General features: G+C 52.2%; 1 protein-coding gene across 1 annotated transcript; it reads left to right on the forward strand.

The window, feature by feature from the left end:
* Window positions 1-8991: 8991 nt before the first annotated feature.
* KIF25 (kinesin family member 25) lies at window positions 8992-20817 on the forward strand. Its single transcript, XM_070043451.1, is given in 10 exon segments — window positions 8992-9077; window positions 9649-9720; window positions 10902-11051; window positions 12748-12770; window positions 16123-16255; window positions 17613-17732; window positions 19146-19358; window positions 19741-19850; window positions 19853-19912; window positions 20813-20817. Coding segments are annotated over 10 exon segments (972 nt in total).

A 20817-nucleotide genomic window follows, 5' to 3' on the forward strand; every position in this document is an offset into this window, starting at 1 on the left:
TTTTTTAAGGTATTACAAGGATTTAAGGAAGAAGTTGTTTCAGTTTCCATCAGTTTACTTCAAACTGATTCTCTGTATTTACATTTTCTTCTCCTACTGATGGGTTGTTTTACATCTTTAAATCAGGTTGACGGAGAGGATCTGTCCCTCATCACCTGTGTTCAGGGAAGGATGCTGCTATTCTTCCAGAAATTTCTGCCGAGTCTTCTGCGCGGTGCTCTGTGTACACGTGGCGTGGGCTTGTTTTATACCGGTTTGTTTCGGGAAATGATCTTCTCTTTCATCATGTGTTTTCCTTTACTGTAGCGAAAGTTCCTAATATTTTCTTGTTTTATGAAAGAATTTAACCCAAATTTTAGATCCGCAGACTCGACGAATCATATAATTGTAAGGCCCCTCTAGGACTAGCCTCCACACCAGCGCGTTTGACCGACGGCAGACAAGGAGACTTTAAAAAGATGAGCGACTTGCTCAAGGTCACATAACTAGTTGGTAGCAGAATTGGAATTAGCGAAGAGGTTTTGTGCCAGTTCTGAAGCAATCTGTGGCGGTTCCTTACCCGGGGAGCTTGAAGAACAGGGGAGCCTGCACGCAGCTGCAGTCGGGAAGCTTCTAGGAGGCCCTGCTCAGCCTTAGGGGATGGCCCGACCACGTGGGCACCACGGTCCCTGGGCCAGCCCGGTGGTGTCTTGTCCCCTCTCAGCCACTGTGGAAATCTACCAGCATCTATTTTTGAGAATCATGTTCCCTTCTTACCTTTCTAAAAAATCGAAGTATAGTTGACTTACAATATTATATTAGATACTGTATGATCCAGCAATTCCACTCCTGGGTGTGGAGAAAACAAAAGCCTCGTTTGAAAACATACCTGCACCCCAATGTTCATAGCGGCATCATTTACAATAGTCAAGACGTGGAAGCGGCCTGAGTGTCCATCAGCAGGGGAACGGATAAAGCAGACGTGGCATCTGTCTACATGCACAATGGAACGCCGCTCAGCCCTCGTTACCGTGATCCACGCACACACACACGCACGTGGAGCTGTGAGAGCGGACCTTCCCCCGACCATGTTCCTGATCTCAGAGGGTATGGGAGGACATCTGGACGCGCAGGAACCCTTGCGCAGGGTCCCCTCTCGGTCACCACCACACTGTGAAAGCAGAAGGAACCAGGAGCTACATAATAACATGTGTTAGTAACACACAAAAATATTAATAAATCTATTCTTCCAGCTGCTTAAAAAGAACTCCAGTAGGAAATGGACATCATCCCTTGTGTTCTCTCATTAGTTTAGCAGTAAAACAGTATTACTTACTATTGCTACGTAAGTTAATTTAAAAAGAAGCTTGTCGTGTGCCGTACATGAGTGTCGTGAGCGATGTGCTTGGAACTAACCCTCCTGGTGGCATCAGCGCGACACCAAGCCTCTTTATTCTGAGGTCATCATAAGAAATGTACTGGCACCCTTTGGCACTTGGTGAGAGGTACCGTACGTGTGGTATTTGCCTTACCACTGAAGCCAGGCAGCTGTGAGCAGAGGTGGATGTGGGTAAGTAGGGAGTGGGTGTCACTTTCCTGGCCCTGAGGCCCACGGGGATGCAAGTGCGGAACCAGCCATGAGTGAAAGGGGTGCTCCGGGCAGAGCCCCAGCCGCCTGTCCTACACGTAGCAGCTGTGAGGTGACAGACATCGTGTTCCCAAAGACGAGAACCAACTAGTGAAGTGGATTTGCCCGTTAGGCAGAAATTCACAAGCGAGAGGAAGAAAGACGTAACCAACTCCAGCGGCAGGTTGCCCGTCGTTCGGAGCTGAGGTGCACAGGGCGACAGCGGACACGCAGAGCAGCCGATAGATCGACAGATGGATCACCCACTGGGATTCAGAGCACAGACTAGGAGCAGGCTTCCGGAAGGTTCCACACTCACGGGACATGTGGAAAAGTGCCTACAGACCAAGACGGACAACCCAGCTGGCCCCCCCCACCCCGCTCTGCGCCCTTCGCTCTGTGGTCACAGGTCCTATGCAAATTGCTTCGGTTCGGTGTCTGTTCTCATGGCCACCCCGGGAGGGGTCCCGCTCCTGCCGCTGTCCTGCAGCGTGGAAGCACCTGTCCGCTGCCTTGTGCTTGTGGTGGGAAGGCCCACATGGGCATTGGACGCCGCATGAGCCAGTTCCGGCCAGGAGGACGTGTGTGACCCGGCCTGGCTGCTGGGGAACGGGATGGAGACTGCGTGGACCTGGTCAGACGCGCCCGGTTTCAGATCCTTGTGGTCTGCTGCCCGAGGGCACGTCCCCAAACACCGTGGTTCAGTCCCGCCCGCTTTCAGGTTGAGTCCTTAAGTCTTCTTGGCCTTTGGTTCGCGCCTCTCCTCTCTTCCCTATGTTTTGTCTGTGGAGCAGTCGGGGCCCAGGACCTGGGAGTTTCGCACCGTCCGCGTGATGCTGACGACGTGTCCTTGCCGCCGCCCAGCGTGTTCCTCTGTCCTCTGTGCATTGCAGAGTGGCAGGTTGACCCCGAGGCTTGGCCAGACCGGGTTCAATCCCGAGGGGGAAGGCGGTGGCTCTGGTGGTGGCATCAACAGCGAGGAGGCAAAACGTGCTGATGTGGTGCTGGAACCTCTTCCTGGAACCTCTGAAAGAGCTGCTCTCCCCACGCCCTGGTCCTCCAGCAGCACCGTCGCCCAGGGACGGCGGGCGACGCGCCATCTTCCTCGGTTATGGGTCAGCTTCCAAACAGGGAGGAGGCTCCTGGCTTCCTGCGGTGGCACCAGTGAAGGTTTTCGCTGAGCATCGTGGAATCTTGTGGATCGAAGCGTATCGGTGGGTTTTCGTCCACAGCAGTAGTCCTGGCGCCCGAATCGTCCGTCTCTGCCCAACGGGAGCTGCTCCAAGTCCCGCCCCAGGGGCACTGCCGTCTCGGGGATAACCCTGCTGCTCTTGTGGGCGACCTCACGTCCAGCCACCACCTCCCCACCTGCTCGGGGTCTGCAGGTCACTCGCTTTTATAGTAAATAGCGTGGATCTTTGGTTTTACCGTCTGGTCGCTCTGTTTCTTAACGTGGAGATTTAGGGTGGTTCAAAGTCTGTGCCTGCGTATTTATTTTAATGACGTCCAGACTTCTCTGAATCCATCACCCGGTATGGACCTGTCTGCATTTGCTCGCAAGAAGTCATTGGTTGGTTTTAGCTGTATTCTGGGGGGACTGAGTTTTTATACTCAACTTGGCTTTGCGGAGACGTATCCGTACCGGTGCAGGTGCCCGGCAAAGGCGCGGTGACGCGTTGGAGGCCGTCTTCTTGGGGCCCTGGTACTCGGCATCCCCTCCAGGAGAGGATCATCGCTCTAGGTCTGCAAACTCAGGGCCCATCTCAGGAGAAGGATGTGCACCCCCAAAGGTGGTGCTGAGTGCTGACTGCAGCGGAGGACTCCGATATCTGCTGTGACGTCACACAGCGCTCCGCTCCGCCCCGCCCCCGGGCAGGTGGAGGCTGACCTTCCCTGCCGCACGTGGACCAGGGCGTGACTGAGGCCCACCGACCTTGGTGAGGGCGGTTTCCGAGGCTCAGAAAACGCTGAGACGGCCTGAGAGAGGCACCAGGGGTTGGGGAGAACCTGTAGGGGAACCGGAGGCCTGGGCTTTCCTTCTGAATGTGGTTCACTTACCTCCGCTTGGCCTCAGATTTCTTTCTGGAGAATGTGGGATTTGGATTAAAGTTTACTTTTAGCTCTAAAACTTGATGACTGAGTTGATGGCAAAGAATTTTATGCCCCAGATGCTTTGAAAGCTTCCTAGGGAGTTGGATACAAATAAGAAAATAGACGATAAAGCAGCTCGACGTAAGGGAAATAACCATCATTGATCACTGGCTCTGAGCCAGGCACCCCTGTCGTGTTGCCCCATCTGGGCCGTTCCGCGAGGCGGAGGCTGTAAGGGAGATCTGGAGACCAAGCCCGGTGTCCGGACCCACGGCTCTGCACAGCCCAGGTGCATCCGGAAAGGAAGGATCTCCAGCGGTCAAAAGCCTGAGGACTGTGATAAAAGGGAGTTACTCTAAAAGGCCAAGGGAAAGACTCTTGGTTGTTTGTGGGATGTGCACAGGCAGGGAGAACGTTGAAGCTGTGTTTGGAAAATTAAACTCTGCTCTTGGAATCATCTCAGACGCTGTTTAAAATCTAGTCATCATACTGTGAGATGACATTCTAAACGGTCGTAGGGAGATTCTGGATTCAGGCTTGTTTTCATGGCTTTGTATGTTCCTCATATGGTGTCCCTGGAGCTTTTGGGTGAAACACTGTAAACCTTAGCAGTTTTCGCTTGTTTTTCTTTATGGTTAAAACGTAGGCGTTTGAGGACATCAGTAAAACCCTCCGGGGTGTGTGTTCCGGGCAGCTTGTCCTTAGGGTTACATTTTGGCCTGATGTTAAAGGAGCGGCAACACAGTCAGGCAACAGAAAAAGGAAATTATGCCCCGGGGGGTGGGGGTGGGGGGGGCGGGCGGGACCCGGCTGGCGGACAGACTCCAGGGCCAGGCGCCCGCCGTTGGGCCCGGGCCTCTCAGCTGCGTCACAGCCTCGGTCCTGGTGAGTGTCTGAGCTCTCCCCAACCTTCCTCCAGAGTCTGGGAGCGGAAAGGATGTAAGAGCTCCTTTTGCTGTAGGGGACATCGCTGGCGTTATATCGGAATTACACCTCCTGAAACAGATTCCGGCGTCCGACGAGGCCTCCATGGAGAGACAATGTCTCAGTCAGTCAGTGACTCCCCTGGTAAGCGGGTTAGAACACAGGCACCCACGCCTCCCTGCGTCCATCAGCGGAGGCCATCTCGGCGGCTCTGCCATGGTCGGAGGCCCGCATCACCGAGCTTACCTCTCCCTCACTGCTGAGGCCGCCGTGACTGGTGTCCACCCCCATCCGCCCTACTGAAGGGACTCAGGGTGTTCATTATGCCAGCAGAGGACCTCCCGGGACATAACCAGTGCGTCACTTGCCATCAGGACCTAAGTGGCCCCACGGTGACACGCTCTGCATCACTCGTTCCTCCTCAGACCTCTCTCTCCAGCCCCAGTGATTTCATTCACTCCCTCCTTGTTTAATTTACATTTTGGAAATACCTCTATGGGAGCAATGTCTAGAGTATGCTAGAAGGGCTGTAGGCTTGGGACAGAGTGACCAGCTGGGGATGGTCAGGGGCCGTTGCATCGGCCTGGGTGGTGGATGAACTAGTCCCTTAGCAGGTGTGGAGAAGAGGGACCAATCGAGATGCTTCAGAAGTCGAGGCTGAGTCAACAAGCGCGTGCGGCCGAGGAATGACTCCCGGAGCATCTGACCTCTGACGCTGAGACGGCAAAGGATCACCTCTCTGGGGATACCAGCACTTAGCACCAGGAGACCCTGCAGTGTCCAAATGTGGCAGCATCCACTCCCACAGCTGCCCGTGACCGAGCTCTCAACAGAGGAGGAGACGGCGGCGGGGCCACTGCAGGCGGGGAAGTCGCCAGTGGTCACCCGCCCCGTCTGGGGATCGGGGAGGGGGCACCAGCTCCGTCAGCTGAGACGGGAACATCCTCCTTGGTTGGCATCTCAGTGGCCATACACAGGGTTCAGGTTGAAGGGGAGGGTCCTCGCTGTGGAGCTTGGGCTGAGCCCGAAGAGAAAGGAAGGAACGTGTGTAACGTGCTGCACAACTAGGTGAGAGGAAAAGCTGAGATTTAACTCTGCACTCAGGGCTGATTCTGGTCTCGGGATGCAGGATCAGCTGACTGTACAGGTGGTGGGGCATGTGGGTCTTAGCAAACCACAACGCTGTTTATTTTCTAACAGCTTTTTATGGAACTAGTAAATGTCACAATATTTTATTTCAGTTCTGAAGGAAAATCGCAACAGTTTCAGCACTTAACTCCTTTTTAAAAGTAAACGTGGCTGCAGGGGAAAGCACAGGCTTTACCACTTGGGAAGCTACAAATGGCCCCGTGGTCAGAAGAAAGTGGTCTCGTAAGCAGAATAAAATAGTATTGTTTTTAAAAAAACAAACTAAAAGTAACAGGAACTGACCCAGAATGCAATGGGAAAAATAGGTCACTTTTCTTGTTTTGAGTGTAATTTGCGTATCAGGCAGCTGGAGGCCTCTCGGCTGTGTTCTCTTACTGTGTGTGGTTATGCCGTGATGTATCTACCAACATATTTGTAGTAATTTCTACGTGTAGTTGTTCAAGTTCAAGCGTTGACTGACCCCCGGTTATGGGCAAGACACCCTATTAGGTACGACGGGCACAGGTAAGGCGAAGATAGGCCCCACGGTCAGAGCTGCATGTGGGGACCATGCCGGGGAGCACAGGACGCGGGGCTGAGCACAGAGATGCAGGTGCGCTGGCCACTGGGTCTCCACCGTCAGCTGAGCGAGAGCAGCCAGGGAGAGAAGGAGAGAAAGGGCCGGCCTCCCCCGGCCACCTGGGCCTGCCTTTCCTCTACCTGCTTAGCTCACCTGTCAGAACCCACTTCCCCATCGCTCCCCTGGGGGCCCGTTGTCGGCCTCGGGGTGGCTGCCGGCTGTGGCGAGAAACGACATCTCTCCATGGCTTCCCTTGAGTCAGACCCCACGTCTTTTCACGTGGTTGAGTTAGGGGCATTTCTTCTTTTCTGTGAGCTCTTCATATCTCTAGCTGTTTTCCTATAAAAACATAGAAAGGGTTTCTAATAGAAGGAATATGTAAGAAATTTAAGGAATATAAGGGATACTCTTTCTATTATACTCTACATTTTTTCTTCTGTATTTTTAGGGAAATCAACCTTTTGTCAGTGATTGAAGCTGCAGCTGTTTCCCCTAGTTGTCACTTGTATTTTTTCCTTTGCTTCTGATATCTTTCAGCCATGCAAAGTCTCTTATTCCCCTTTAACGTAATTGTAGTCACAAAGGCTGCCAGGTAATAGACAAATATACCCGTGTGCTTTAGTAGTTGCAGTGGCCGGGTTTCTTACATTAATCAAATCTCATGACCCATTTGGAATGAACCGTATGAGGAATGGTTCCAGTTTTATTTTTTCATGTGTCTATCCAGTTATCTCAGTACCACCCATTAAATCACGTCTTCTCCCCTAACCTGGGATGTCCCCTTTATCAGAGAGTACATTGCTCTTTGCAGTTGTATCTGTTTCTGAATTTTCTCTTCTGCCCCAGGGTCTATTCACCACATGCCCTGACCATTCTCCCCGAAGCATGGGCTTCACCACAACTCCACGTCCCACTGCTCTTCCCCCAGGGTTTTCCTCTCTATTCTGCTCTTTGATTTTGCTAAATAAGTTTTATAATCAAATTGTCTAGCTTCAGAAAAAACCTGATAGTATATGTGGTATTTGGGGGGCGTTCAGCTCAATTTATAAGCTAACTTTGGAAAAACGAACGTCTTCATGTTGGGACTTCATATCCAAGGACATGGCGCTGCGTATCTTTTCATTCATTGAGTTGAATTATGTGTCTTTCAGGAGGGGCTTATGGTTTTCTTCATAAAGGGTTTAGACATTTCTTATTAAGATCTACACCTTGGTTTTCTATTTTCTGGTTTCCTATCATGTATACAGTCTTTCTCCCATTATATCAGGGAGCTCATTTTGTTCGTATATATGAATGCTATTGGGTTTGTACATGAATTGTACAACCTGCTACTTTGCTAAATTCTGTTGTTGATTTGGTGATTTTCTTCATCATTTGGCTTTGGCTTGCCCAGATGTCGGGCCGTATCACCTCTAAGCAGTCAGCGGTTCCATCTGCTTTGTGCTCCTCACGTCCCAAGTTAGCTAACGAGGACTTGGTACCATGGTGAGTAGCTGTGCAGTGCAGGCTTGCCACCTTTTCCTCCTGTTGGTGAGAAAGGCTCCAGTGTCTCTTTAAGTAAGATGTTCATAAAGCCTAAAATAGTTACTATTCAGAAAAAGTTTGCTACCCCTGAATATCTATGAAGACATTCAACCAGCTGCAATGATTCTTAAAAACTGACAGGAAGGGCTTCCCTGGTGGCGCAGTGGTTAAGAATCCGCCTGCCAATGCAGGGGACACGGGTTCGAGCCCTGGTTCGGGAAGATCCCACATACCGCGGAGCAACTAAGCCCGTGAGCCACAACTACTGAGCCCGCATGCCACAACTACTGAAGCCCACGCGCCTAGAGCCCGTGCTCCACAACAAGAGAAGCCACCGCAATGAGAAGCCCGCGCACCGCAACGAAGACCCAGCACAGCCAAAAATAAAGTAAATAAAGTAAAATAAAATAAATTAACTTAAAAAAAACTGACAGGAAAAATAAACTTATTAGAGAACTGGAGAAATGTGTACGCTACCCTCATCTTGGATGATATAAAGGAATTACTGTTAATTTGTAAAAGCGTGACAATGGTTAACACTGCGATGATTTTTAGGAGTCATCATCCCTTAGAGATGCATACAGAACATTTACGGACAAGCTGGACCTGAGGTCAGTTTCAGAGGCTCCGGGCTGAGGTGTGGCTGTTAGGTGAGGCTGGGGACAGTCGGTGATTGTAGGAGCTGGTGGTGCACAGATTGGACTCCTTCACTGTTCTTCCTGCTTTTGTATTTTGGTGGGACTTTTTCGGTGAAAAGTTAATTGAAGAGTTCAGCCCTGTCCCTCTTGTTCTAAATGTCCTCCTCGGCGACTTCCCTGGAAGGCTGGTGGTTAGGACTTCACGCTTCCACTGCAGGGGGCGCGGGTTCGATCCCTGGTTGGGAACTAAGATCCCACATGTCGTGTGGTGTGGCAAAAAAAAAAAAAAAAAAAAAAAAAGCCCTCCTCATCATGTATAACAAGCAGCATTTTATAAGGAAGGCCCTTCAGGTTTAACATCAGTCCTGCTTCTAGACATGGTCTGGCTCAACTGAGCATTAGGACACATTTTGAAAATGAAAGAAAAGTTTGGTTCCAGTTAAGTAAAAACCTGTATTTCAGAAAACTAAGCTTAAAATCTAAGTATATTCGATTCGCACATGACACACCGGGGCTTTGTCAGCAATGGGCGGCCCACCGCTGCCTCTGCCCTTGGGGCGTTGTTCCCATCTTGCTTCACGCTGCAGTGAGCTACGGTTTCTGGAAGCCACTTCCTACTTGGGTTTATCTGTACATGTTTATAAACACACAGACTGTCCCTGTCATAGCCGGCATTCCAGTCCCATTTTGTGTATTAATGCTTGGCCGAACCAACCTGGGGCCTAGGAGAACAATATTTTTAAGAGCTTGAACATAAAAATTCAGTATTACATATCAAATATTGCCGGAGTATGATTTTTACATCCTTGTTGTTGGACCCACTTAAGTGGAACTCATTTAGCTATGGGGTAATTATATGGTATCCTTTCTTTTTTTCTTGCTTGCTTTTTCTTTCTGCTTTGCAAGCATTTGTAACTTTGCTTACGCTTATTACATTTTTACAGCAGAGGAAACAATTTTTATTCTTTCTTAACCTCTGTTAGCTTGAAAAGTAATAAAATTCATCTTTCATTGTTTCAAAATGTATGACTCTTGACGGTGTTGGGGTTCACGTGAGAAGCACATAAGGTTATTTTGTTTCTCAGGTTTCTGTATTTGGATAGTAACGTATATCTCTTTTTCTCCCAAGAATGCATCATTTTCCCTTTGCCTCTCAGAGTTTATGGTCGAGCAGAACTTCAGAACATGGTGTTTGAGGACGTGTGTCCCCTTCTGATGTCCTGAGATGGGTGAGTTAAAATATTTCTGAGGTCACTTAACACAGCTACATGTAAATGTAAGTGGAGTTCATTCATGCTACACGCGAGAGTTGAACATGAGCATCTGAGCCTTTTATGTGCGTGTAGAGCAGACCCCAGCCCAGCCTCCACGGCCCTTCTCCTGGGAGGAGGTGTAAACGCCATCTGAGGAATAATTGTTAAAGGAACACGAATGCCTTGGGTCCAGATGATCATTCAGTTGTATCACCTGCCGCCATAAGACTGAGACGGCAGCAGCCTTCTTCTCTCCGGGATCCTTTGTACATTTCAGGCTTTTCTAAAGTCTGTTAACAATGTTGACAGTAGATCAAGGGGCTTGTCCCTGTGGGAAGGAGCCTTTCCCCATGGAAACTACTACTGGTTTCCAAGGCAGTGGCCATGACCTAGGAATAAGGGTCACTTTTCAGCAGTAAAGTGCACGGCTCTGTTGACTTAACTGACACACGAGAAGCCAACACTTTCCACTTCAGGGCATTTTGAAGAATCTCGGTTTGGCGGAGAAGTTGACATCAAGCGTCCCGAAGGAGATGCATTTGTGTTTGTCCAGCACAGCCAAATCCAACAAAATGGGAGCTGTAATTATAGGGCTGGATCCAACCACAGCGCTGCAGCATCTGACATCATGGGGTGCAGGGAAGGCTCGCGAACCCAGAGGTCGGGTCAGCACAGAAACCGCGTGTTGTCAACTGCACACACCTACCCGGCCCCTCCTCTGGAATATTGGGGTTTTTAACGTCCATCTGACAAAATTTCTTCCATTGAAAATGATAGGAGTCTCTCTCTCTCTCTTTTTTCCTAAGTAGGCATCTAATTAAGCAGATTCCAGAAATAAAAACTGGCATCGTGGTTAAAATGGTCTTTGCCTGAGTTGCCTTTTCCATGATAAATACGAAACAGGTATCGCTGAGCTGCCTGTGCGTGTGTAAACGTGAATATGATTTAATCCAACGTGTAACCAAATAACCACAAGGGTGGATTATGCGAAAGACGGTTGTCTTAAACGAAGGCCCGGTTTCTCGGGAACGGAGGAACAGAGGCTTCACAGGGAAGTGTGTTCAGGTGTTCATCCACGTGGCACTCGTCTCAGAGTCCAGTCATGGCACCAGGCCCACTGTGTGTCTTTCTGTCCTGAAGTCTGGCTTGCATTTCAGATACAATGTTTGCATCTCGGCTTACGGACAGACAGGAAGTGGGAAGAGCTTCACCACGCTGGGCCCGCGTTCCAGGGAGGAGCCGACCCCGCTGTCGGAATCCTTCGGCGACTTGGACGTCATCCCCAGAGCCGCTGGAGGACACTTCAGGTACCGGGCGGGCAGTGAGGATGAACAGAGATACAACAGATGCGGTGCTGAGGGTGACAGTGTGTGAGAGACCACGTCCCATCTCCAGCAGGACACGTTCAGAACTGCCGAGCGTTCACTTCTGGGCGTTATTACCACAAATGCTAGAAATGCTTATGACACATTTATGTCGAAATTCTATCAGTGAGACAACACTTCTCGAGGAGATCTCTAGTTAGACGGCTTCCCCGGTCAAGGGAGGGTGGAGGGTGCAAGACAGCAGGGAGGGGACAGAGTGAAAACCCGTGGGTTTGCCCTTCTTCCTGCCTGGGCAGAGCAGACACACCTGGTCCTCTTTGTGGGGTGACAGCGAACGTGCGTTGAAGAGTCTCCTGTGCCACTAACACGGCCCCAGGAGCCACAGAGGCACGTCCCCTGCTGTTGTCACGATTTTCCCACTACAGTCACTGCTAGAAAAAACCAGTAACAGTTGCCCCGTGTGGTCCAGGAGGCCGTGGTGCCAATGTCTCCTCCCGTTGGTCACTGACCTCCCGCCCTTGGGGAGTCCCGGTGTGAGATACTCATCTTCACTTTTTTAAAAAAATTAACTAATTAATTTATTTTTTGCTGCGTTGGGTCTTCGTTGCTGTGCACAGGTTTCCTCTAGTTGTGGCGAGCGGGGGCTACTCTTGGTTGTGGTGCACAGGCTTCTCATTGCAGAGGCTTCTCTTGTTGGGGAGCACAGGCTCTAAGTGTGCGTGCTCAGTAATTGTGGCTCTCAGGCTCAGTAGTTGTGGCGTGCAGGCTCAGCAGTTGTGGCACGTGGGCTCAGTAATTGTGGTTCTCAGGCTCAGTAGTTGTGGCTTGCGGGCTTAGTTGCTCTGCAGCATGTGGGATCTTCCCGGACCAGGACTCGAACCCGTGTCCCCTGAATTGGCAGGCGGGTTCCTAACCACTGCGCGGCCAGGGAAGCCCCAGCTCATCTTCACTTTTCTCACCGTTTCCTAAGAGCTGTGGCTCACCCCACGTGCGCGCCGTATGTCCCTAGAGCCTGTCAGCCCCTGGAGGGAAGGCGTCTCCTGCGGCAGGTGTTCAGTGGAGCCCGCTGGCCCTCTGTGCTCCTATAACCCCTGGAATTCGGCTTTTGTCTCCATATCTTCTTACATCGTCCTTTTGTGTCTTCAAATCGGAGCCAAAACCTAAGAAGTCCCACAAAAGCCTGATATTTTGGTTCCTCTTCAAACCAATATTCTTTCATTATTAGTGCACATGAAAGAGGTATTTGTTAATTTACTTCTTCTAACCCCTTCTGAGAAAAGACCTCGGTGAAATATTCCCCGATTTTTGGTAGTTCTCGTTCTCCAGTCGTCTCCTGTGATTTTCAGAATCAGATTGTTTCCTAGGAGATCAAACCCGTCAGCACTGGTGAGCTGCTGCTGCGGTAACAAGCATCCTGAAAGTCCCTGAGGCCACAAGGCCCTCGAGGGCTGTGCTCAGCGTGGCCACCAGAACGCATGGGGAAGGCCTGGGACGAGGCCAGCCCGGGGGACCCTGCCTGTCTCGTCGGCCCGAGAAGGCAGAGGGCCAGACCTGAGTTCCACGGGCAGGACGCTTGTGGGCAACAGAGCGGCCCTCCCAGACACAGGGGTCACTCACTTAGGGACGAAGCCCTCCTCTGGGGACACGGCACCACGTGAAGCGTTTGGTTCCGTTTCAGGTTCAAGACACAGAAGCGTCGGCGTGAGTCAGAACTTCTCTGCAGAGCCACTGGCATTTGCTAAGGGTGTCACCCGGTCCCTCGCCAGGGACCCCTCGGCTGGCCACAGCCACGCTTGCTGGAAGTTGGGTAGCAGCATGGGAGGATGTGGCGGGACTGCTGCAGCAGCGGGTGGCTTTCCTGGATGTCATGGAAGAGGGACACGGGAGAGACAGGTAGTGGGTGAGAGGAGGGTGCTGTGTCCGCCACGGAGAGGGGTCCTGGGGAGAAGCGCTCCGCCCGTCTCCCCGGCCCTCATCTTACCCACATTTAAAGCGCCTGATCCGAGCGGCGGCAGGTTACCAGGTTACCAGGTTACCAGGTGTGCTGGTAACGCTCACAACCGTCCAGCCCGGTGGAAGCAGCGTGGCTGGTGCCAGGTATCAAAGCATTGACCAGTAACTTACCTCCCCGCTAAGCACACTTTCAAGGCCCAGAAACAGAGAGATGAGGCGATAGAAAGAAGAGCCCAGGTCAGAAACGGGGCCAGAAGAGCGGGGAGTCAGAGAACCCTGCCCCTGAGCCTCACACGGCTGCCGTCTTCGTGTCTTGTGCTGGGGCCCCCGGGGGGCAGGCAAAGCAGGGTTTGGCTTCATTGAATCCCTGGTGTGAGCTGTGCACCTGCTTACAGTCTGTTCCGGACGAAGCTGGATTTGCAGACGAATAACGTACAGGTCATGTGTATTTGGTTCTGAAGCTTGTCCACGAGGGCAGCAAACAGAGGCCAAGGACTCAGGGCAGGACAGAGGCTGCTGAAGGCGTCCGGAAAGAGATCCATTAGGACCACACTTGGACAGTCAGCCTGTTAGAGATGGACACACAGCTTCACCAAATAGGGACGTCACACTGACACATTATTAAGTCACCTCGTTTCTACAGCGGGTTTATTCATGTTTTGAGTCTTGGGCATGAAGTGATAACTTAAAGTATAGTGACAGGTGCTCACACAGAGTTCGGGGTCTTACAGTGCTAGGAGCCTTCAGACGGGATTGTGACTCTGTTCTTCCGAGTGGGTGGCCACGGGCGAGGCTTACCTCACTGTCATCGTTTGCAAAATGAGAATGATAGTCCAAACGTGGAAAATTTTCTACCTCTTTGTTTTCTAATCACAAGTGGACAAGATCCAGAAAGGAACGCGTGCAGCCGTCTTCGCGGGTGAGTTTGTGCCCAACTCAAGATGCAGCACAAAACCATAATAACCTCGGGCATCGGTATCAGAGGATGTTTATATGAACGGTTTACCTTAAAAAAGGTGACTCTTAAATTGCTAAGGGGACCAAAGGAAGGTATCCCCCTGCCATTTCCAATAAAGCAAAATTCTAGTTGGGGTTCTTTCTGCCTAACACCCTCTCCTGCGTCCTCGGGAACCCAGCTGCTGGCCTGCCTCTTCTCCAGTGACCTCGGCTGTCATTCTTACCCACGGCATTTACAAGGCTTTCCTACCTGCTGGACACCACTGCAGGCACACGTGATCATATTCAACCCTCAAGGTGTCTAGAACAGAAACAGACAAATAACCAGGACCCAGGAGGACCCGGGCGGGAATAGGTGAACAGGACGAAAGTGGCCGAGGACACCTGGAGGGGGTGCTCGTTGGCGGGGGCTGTGATGGACCCGCCACCTCCCCCCGCTCTGACTCTGGGCTCAGCCCCTGTCCTGCGTCTCATGGGAGCTTCTGCGTATTTTATATAAAATGTATCACACTATATAGGAATCGTTTGCCTACTAAACACTTCGTTTCTTCAAAGCCAAGAATGAAGACTAGCTTTACCATTGTTCCCAGAATCTAGCCAGTAACTGAGTGATACTTGTGTGACGAATGAATCAACGCATTAAACAAATCAAGTACTTAATTTAACGGAAGAAAAATCTTTCCAATTAGCTCCCCGGTATTGTATAGATAAGAAATGTAATTCAGGTTTGGGGCCCCTCGGAGGGATGGAGCTGAGTGCTAAGAGGGGGTCTGTGTGCGTTTTTCCTGACGTGTGGCGGAGGGGGTGTACAATCTTTAGCTTAGCGCACCTTGGTTTTTCACTTTTCAGACAGATATTCTTAGTGTCCTCAGCAAACCCCAGTGCTGAGAACAACCCCAATCTGAGCTCTTTGCTAGCAATTATTTTCATCAGAGAATTTAGCTTATTTTTCTTTCATTGTCGTCTTTTTGATCTTCTTTTTTTTACAATTTACTTATTTATTTTTGACCGCACTGGGTCTCCACTGCTGTGCGCGGGCTTTCTCTAGTTGTGGCGAGCAGGGGCTACTCTTCGTTGTGGTGCACGGGTTTCTCATTGTGGTAGCTTCTCTTGTTGTGGAGCACGGGCTCTAGGCGCGCAGTCTTCAGTAGTTGTCGCGCACAGGCTCAGTAGTTGTGGCTCGCGGGCTCTAGAGCGCAGGCTCAGTAGTTGTGGCGAACGGGCTTAGTTGCTCTGCGGCATCTGGGATCTTCCCGAACCAGGGCTTGAACCCGTGTCCCCTGCATTGGCAGGCGGATTCTTAACCACTGCACCACCAGGGAAGCCCCTAATTTTCTTAATTATCATTAGAAGACATTAATGGCTCATTTTATCCATAGATCTCTTGTGGATGCTGGTGAAAAACCCAACCCAGCAATGGTTGAGTAGGACCCGTCCAGGCCAGTGCTCAGAATGGACAAGGAAAAGCACAGTAGTCAGAATCAGACTGGCTTTGCCGGGCAAGTGTCCAAGATGAAATTGTTTGTTCCTTGGTGACTGGGTTGTCTGTCAAAGGGACAAAGCAGGGACGTGGGCGTCGGGGAGGAAACCCAGGGTCAGGGTCACTTCTCCCTGGGGTAGGCCTCTGGGGTTTTGCTCTAAGTGTGTAGTGACTTTATTTTTAAACTGATCTGCAATCTGCAGGTAGTACTTTAAAACCTAAAACAAAATAAGATGTGTGGTTGTTTTCTTAAGAGCCTGGGTGGGTTTTAGAGAGGTCATGGTCAGGGCTTAGTTGGAAGGCGCTATACCAGTGGAACTGACTCAGTTCCATGGACTCGATCTCCCCTGAAACAGGACAGATTTTAAACTAAACAAGCCCAGTTGCTGGACCAGGGCTCAAAGCCTCTGCAGCTTGCTTTGGGCTTCTGGGTGGGATTCACCTCGGGTGTGGTGGCTTCTGAATCAAGGCTGCGGGCTCTTCAAGCATCTTTATAGAATGTGATTAGAAACCGATGCTGGAATCATTGATTTAGATACAACGCAGATAGAACTGTCTGCATTCCCAAGACAGTTATTTTTCTCTGCAGTTTAAGGAGGACGTTCCCTTCTTCCTCCGTCATCTTGATTAGTGAGATGCTACCCTGTGATCATGAATCATGAGTTTCCATAGTGCAAGTTTATAACAATGACATTTTCGACCTCCTGGCCAACGACAGGTGTCGAGAGGCGTCTGGGTCGGAGCCACAGGTGCCGACAACCCAGGAGGGGAAGGAGGTCTCTGGGCTGACCTACGAGTGAGTAGTCCAGGTGCCGAGCTCTGGGAACAACGGCACCTGCAAGGGGCCCCACGGAGAACCGGCCGCGTCGTCCAAGTCGGTGCTGTCCCCGAGAGATGGTCCATTGTGTTTCACTGCTTAGTGTGTGGTTCACAATTTTCAGTTTGCTTTAGAAGTGATCTTTAAAATCACAATGAAAACAAATTAATTAATCCTTTAGAATACCTTCATTAAGAGCTGACGGGACAGGTGTTATCCCTGCAGCTCAGCTGAGGGAACAGGTGTGGAGAAGTCACAGGACTTGCCCGAGGTCACTCAGTTAAGCACAGTATCCTTGGGCACCACTTGCCATGTCAGTATTTTACCGAATACACTAAGGAAGCACAGCTCCTCACCTTAATTAGATCTTCTCCTCAGAGCTCTGCTATGCTTTCTTTCTTTCTTTTTTTTTTTTTGCGGTACGCGGGCCTCTCACTGTTGTGGCCTCTCCCGTTGCGGAGCACAGGCTCCGGATGCGCAGGCTCAGCGGCCATGGCTCACGGGCCCAGCCGCTCCGCGGCATGTGGGATCTTCCCGGACCGGGGCATGAACCCGTGTCCCCTGCATCGGCAGGCGGACTCTCAACCACTGCACCACCAGGGAAGCCCCAGAGCTCTGCACTCTTAAACCCATGTTCGTGAATCAGCTTTGCTCCAAGCGGGGGGTCACCTGACTGACCACACAGGGAGGAGAAGGGATAAAGGGTCAGCGTCATGCTGCCCGCGTCCTGTGGTCTCGAAGTTATCGAGGGAAGGGTCTGCAAGCTATTTCTACCACTTGAAAAGGCCTAAAGGAAATCACAGTAAGTTTACACAAGTTATCCAAAACTGTCAGTTTTTGATTAATAGATAACATGATCAAAATATTGTCTCCTGCAGATCAAAAGTTCTACTTAGCTGTCAAATCTCATGAATTAAAATAAGAAAGTAAATTAAATTTTTCTTTCATAAGTTTGATTTGATACACAAAGTATGTTAAAGTCTTGAGGCTCTTGAAGGTGCCGTACCTGAAAGAACACTTGATGTTGAAAAGGCTGGGAACCTCCATTTGGTTCCAAAACAGCTGATTATTCCAGGGTGAAGCAGTTAGAGGCACAGTAAGGCAGTCAGGCCTCATAGCAGTAAAAATCTGATTTATGATGTTTAATTTTGTCTACGATGTGCTGCCTTCTTGAGCTGGGTACGCTTAGCTTGTATGCGAGGTCTCTGTGCGGAGAGTTAGAGGTTGACGTGCAGGCGGCCTCCCCGGTCCCTCGGGGACGTTCGTGTGCTCTGGGCACCCTCGGGGTCCGCCCGCAGTGCGGTGGGGCTCGTGACGCTCGTGGCGGGGTCCGCAGCTCAGCCGCGCGGGCGGCCACCGCAGCGCCTGCCGACTTCTCCAGATCTCACCTGCTGACCGCGGTGCCTCTACCACAGCTGCTTCCCCCGCAGCAGCGGCGAGCGGCCGTCGGCGCCCGGTCAGTTGCCTGTAATAGAAAGCCACGTGCGAAGGACAGAATCCGCGCACCTGTAGGCTCTGGGCATCGCACAGAGCCCTGGGGAGGAACTGCAGCCACTTATTCGGAGGGTCTGGAACCCAAACCCAAGAGCCACAGGGACCCCAGGCTGAGAAGAAAGGGGGTGTGGGGTGGGAGGAAGGAGGGCGCTTTGTTAAATAAGAAGGAAATGGCATATTTTTACCTTGGAATGTGATGCGTTCAGCATGAATGACGCTGTAATTGTGATTTGGGCTTGGAAAGTTACACACCAGTATATAAAGTAATTCCAGTTGTGTAAGAAAATCATGCACGTGTCGCCAGGTCTGTAGGTCATCATTGGTCGGTAAGTCTAGGGGAGCGCACACGGGGTCACCTGCGGGGTTTGTGGAAACACAGACACCCCCTCACCCCACACCGTGATCGCAGCCCCAGGGCTGGGGCGAGGCCGAGGGATGTGCACTTCTCCAAGCTCACGGGCCCAGAGCCGCCGTGGAGAGCTACTGGTCTAGGGCCTACACTCGGTAACAAAGAAGCCCCGGGCCCAGGGGGTTCACCCTAGAAAGGGCATCCTCACCCCAGTCTCAGGCCAGTGTGGGCTACGTTCCTGACCCATCTTGTCTCGAGGTCACTTGAAACTCATGGCCCAGGCAAGGGGGCAGAGAGGGGAAGGCGATGCCCGGATTACTAACTGCCCACCAGCTGGACCCGCACTAACCAGTCCTAGGACCGACCTTGCCCCCAGGGAGCGCCGGGCGGACAGTGCTGCTGAGGGAGCCCTGGCTGTTGGTGCCCACACATCTGGTCCACAGACGAAAAGGCTGGGCGCGCCCAGGCAGTGGGCCCAGAGCCGCTTTCATGTTCTTTCTAAACGTAAGTGTGTTTTCTTTGCTTTCTACATAGGGATACACTATTTAGGGTTTGTGTAAAAAATCTTTTAAAAAAGTCTGTTTAGGAATAACACACGATGAAACTGATATGTACATCAACATGAAGAAGACTTTCTCAGAAGTTTTGTGGTGTATTATTAAAACAGAAATTGTAGAATTTGTTTCTATAAGATAATAGATTTTTCCACTGGGATTCTAATTAATGTCATTACCAAGTCTTTCTAACGAACCTTAGCTCATTTTCTTGGAACTACTTAGGCACTAGTTCAGCTTTCAACAGTGAAAAATGCTCTCTCCTGCCTGTTCTTTCCTATTTTACCCAGAGGATCCCCTCAGGGTCACTGGGCCCCTTTCCTGTCAGCCTTTAAGAGGAAGGGATGAAGCCAACCAGGGTCTTGCTCTGTGCGAGGTGTTGGCCTCTGGGACGGAGCTGGCGGGGCCTCAGCGGGTGGCAGGCTGAGGGGAGCTTGGGGACCATCTCCTGTCACTGGTCACTCCCTGGCAGCAGACCCGCGGTCAAGTCGGTCACTGCCCACGGGCTCCTCTGCCCCGCACCCCGGTTGCCGGCCACCAGGAGGAGCCCGAGCACGTCCCGCAGAACCGCTTCTGTGTCGCCGAGGACCCAAGGACTCGGGCGGGGGTCCCTGGGCCCCACCAGCCACGGGGAGCTTGTGCGCGCCAAGCTGCGGCTCGTGGGCCTGGCGGGCAGTGAGCGCGGGTGAGAGCGGGAAGCCTTCCCCTGGGTGGCCTGGGGACCAGGGGTCCTGACCGTGAGCGGACGGGGGTCCCAGGCCCGCTGTCCCCTCCCAGATGCCCTCTAAACTCCAGCCCCATCCTCCTGGTGCCGTCTCAGCACCGAGACCCTGTGCGTCAATCCAAACACTGCTCCCTGCGGGCGACCTGCGGGGCGAGGAGCCCGGTTCCCCTAAAAGCTTCCCCTGCTGGCGCTGCGTGGGTGTCAGAGGGGGACACCAAGGGGACGCAGGGTCTCCTCCACCTGCTCTTCCCGAGAAGCCTCCATTTTGCTTTTCTGATTCATCTTGATGTCGCCCTGAATTCATGTAAATCCTGTGTGTGGCGAGGTCTCTGCACTTTGCCAGGGTGTCTGGAGCGACGGGATCAGCCCTGAGGGAGACTTTGTGCAGGAACTGGAGCCTGGCAGCCCTCGCAGACATCCTGGGGGTGCTGTCGGCAGGCAGAGGCCACGTCCCAACAGGAACAGTGGGCTCACGCACCTGCTCCAGGACGCGCTCGGCACTGCCGTCCCCATCGGTGCCCCAAAGAGGGGAACTGCTGCCCCGCTGCCCCTCGCCCCGGGCTCGCCCCTCCCGGCCACACCTCCTGGGGGGCTTCCCGGCGCTCGGGGTCACTGCCGGCCCTTCCTCAGGATTTGCAGTGCTGTTGAGAACACTGTCGCTCTTCTCAGTGTTGTCTGGCCCTGGGTGGTTTGTGGAGTGTGGGCACCACCAGCCCCTCCGGCTGGGTTCCAAGTTCCTAGGGGTGTGGCACACGCAGGGGGTCTCTGAGCTGTGGGACTGCACTGCACTTGCACGGACGCCCCTGCTCTGGGCTGTGTGCACTGGCTGGCCATGTGGAGGCTGGACTCCTGGTTGCAGGTGCCAGAGACCCGACTGAGTTAGAAGAAGTGTGGGCGACCCTCGGGGCCGTTGAAGCATCAGGCTGTGGGTTTGGGGATCGAGGTGACCTGACGACGTTGGCCCTCACCAGCTCAAGCTCTGAGCCGATGGGGGGGAGCTCGATGGGGCTCTGTCCTGCACCAGGCTGTCTGTCCCGGCAGGCAGGTTCCTGAGCTGAGCTTCTCTGTCAGACTTTCCTCAAGGCAGCCCTGGCCTGGCTCAGGCCGCCCACCCCACAGGGAGCTCGGGACGGGAGGGGCAGGGTGGGCACCCCCAGCGTCTCCTACCGAATTTGACAACAGTTAAGTGGCTTGTCTTTCCTTGGGAGACACCAGTCATGGGAGGCTAATGGAGCTCCTGCCATGGGGGATAAACATGGGGCAGGGGATGGAAACACACAGGGGAGGGGTAGAAACGCAGGCGAGGGAACAGATTGCTCTGTTTGGAGCTGCAGCCCGTCCTGGGATGACTGAGGTGATGCTCCAGGGCCCCTTCTGTCCCTGGTCTCGGGGTCTCCCTCTCGCTCTGTCCACAGGATGA

Source organism: Globicephala melas, chromosome 14, assembly GCF_963455315.2.
Source record: "Globicephala melas chromosome 14, mGloMel1.2, whole genome shotgun sequence".
Taxonomy (NCBI): Eukaryota; Metazoa; Chordata; class Mammalia; order Artiodactyla; family Delphinidae; genus Globicephala; species Globicephala melas.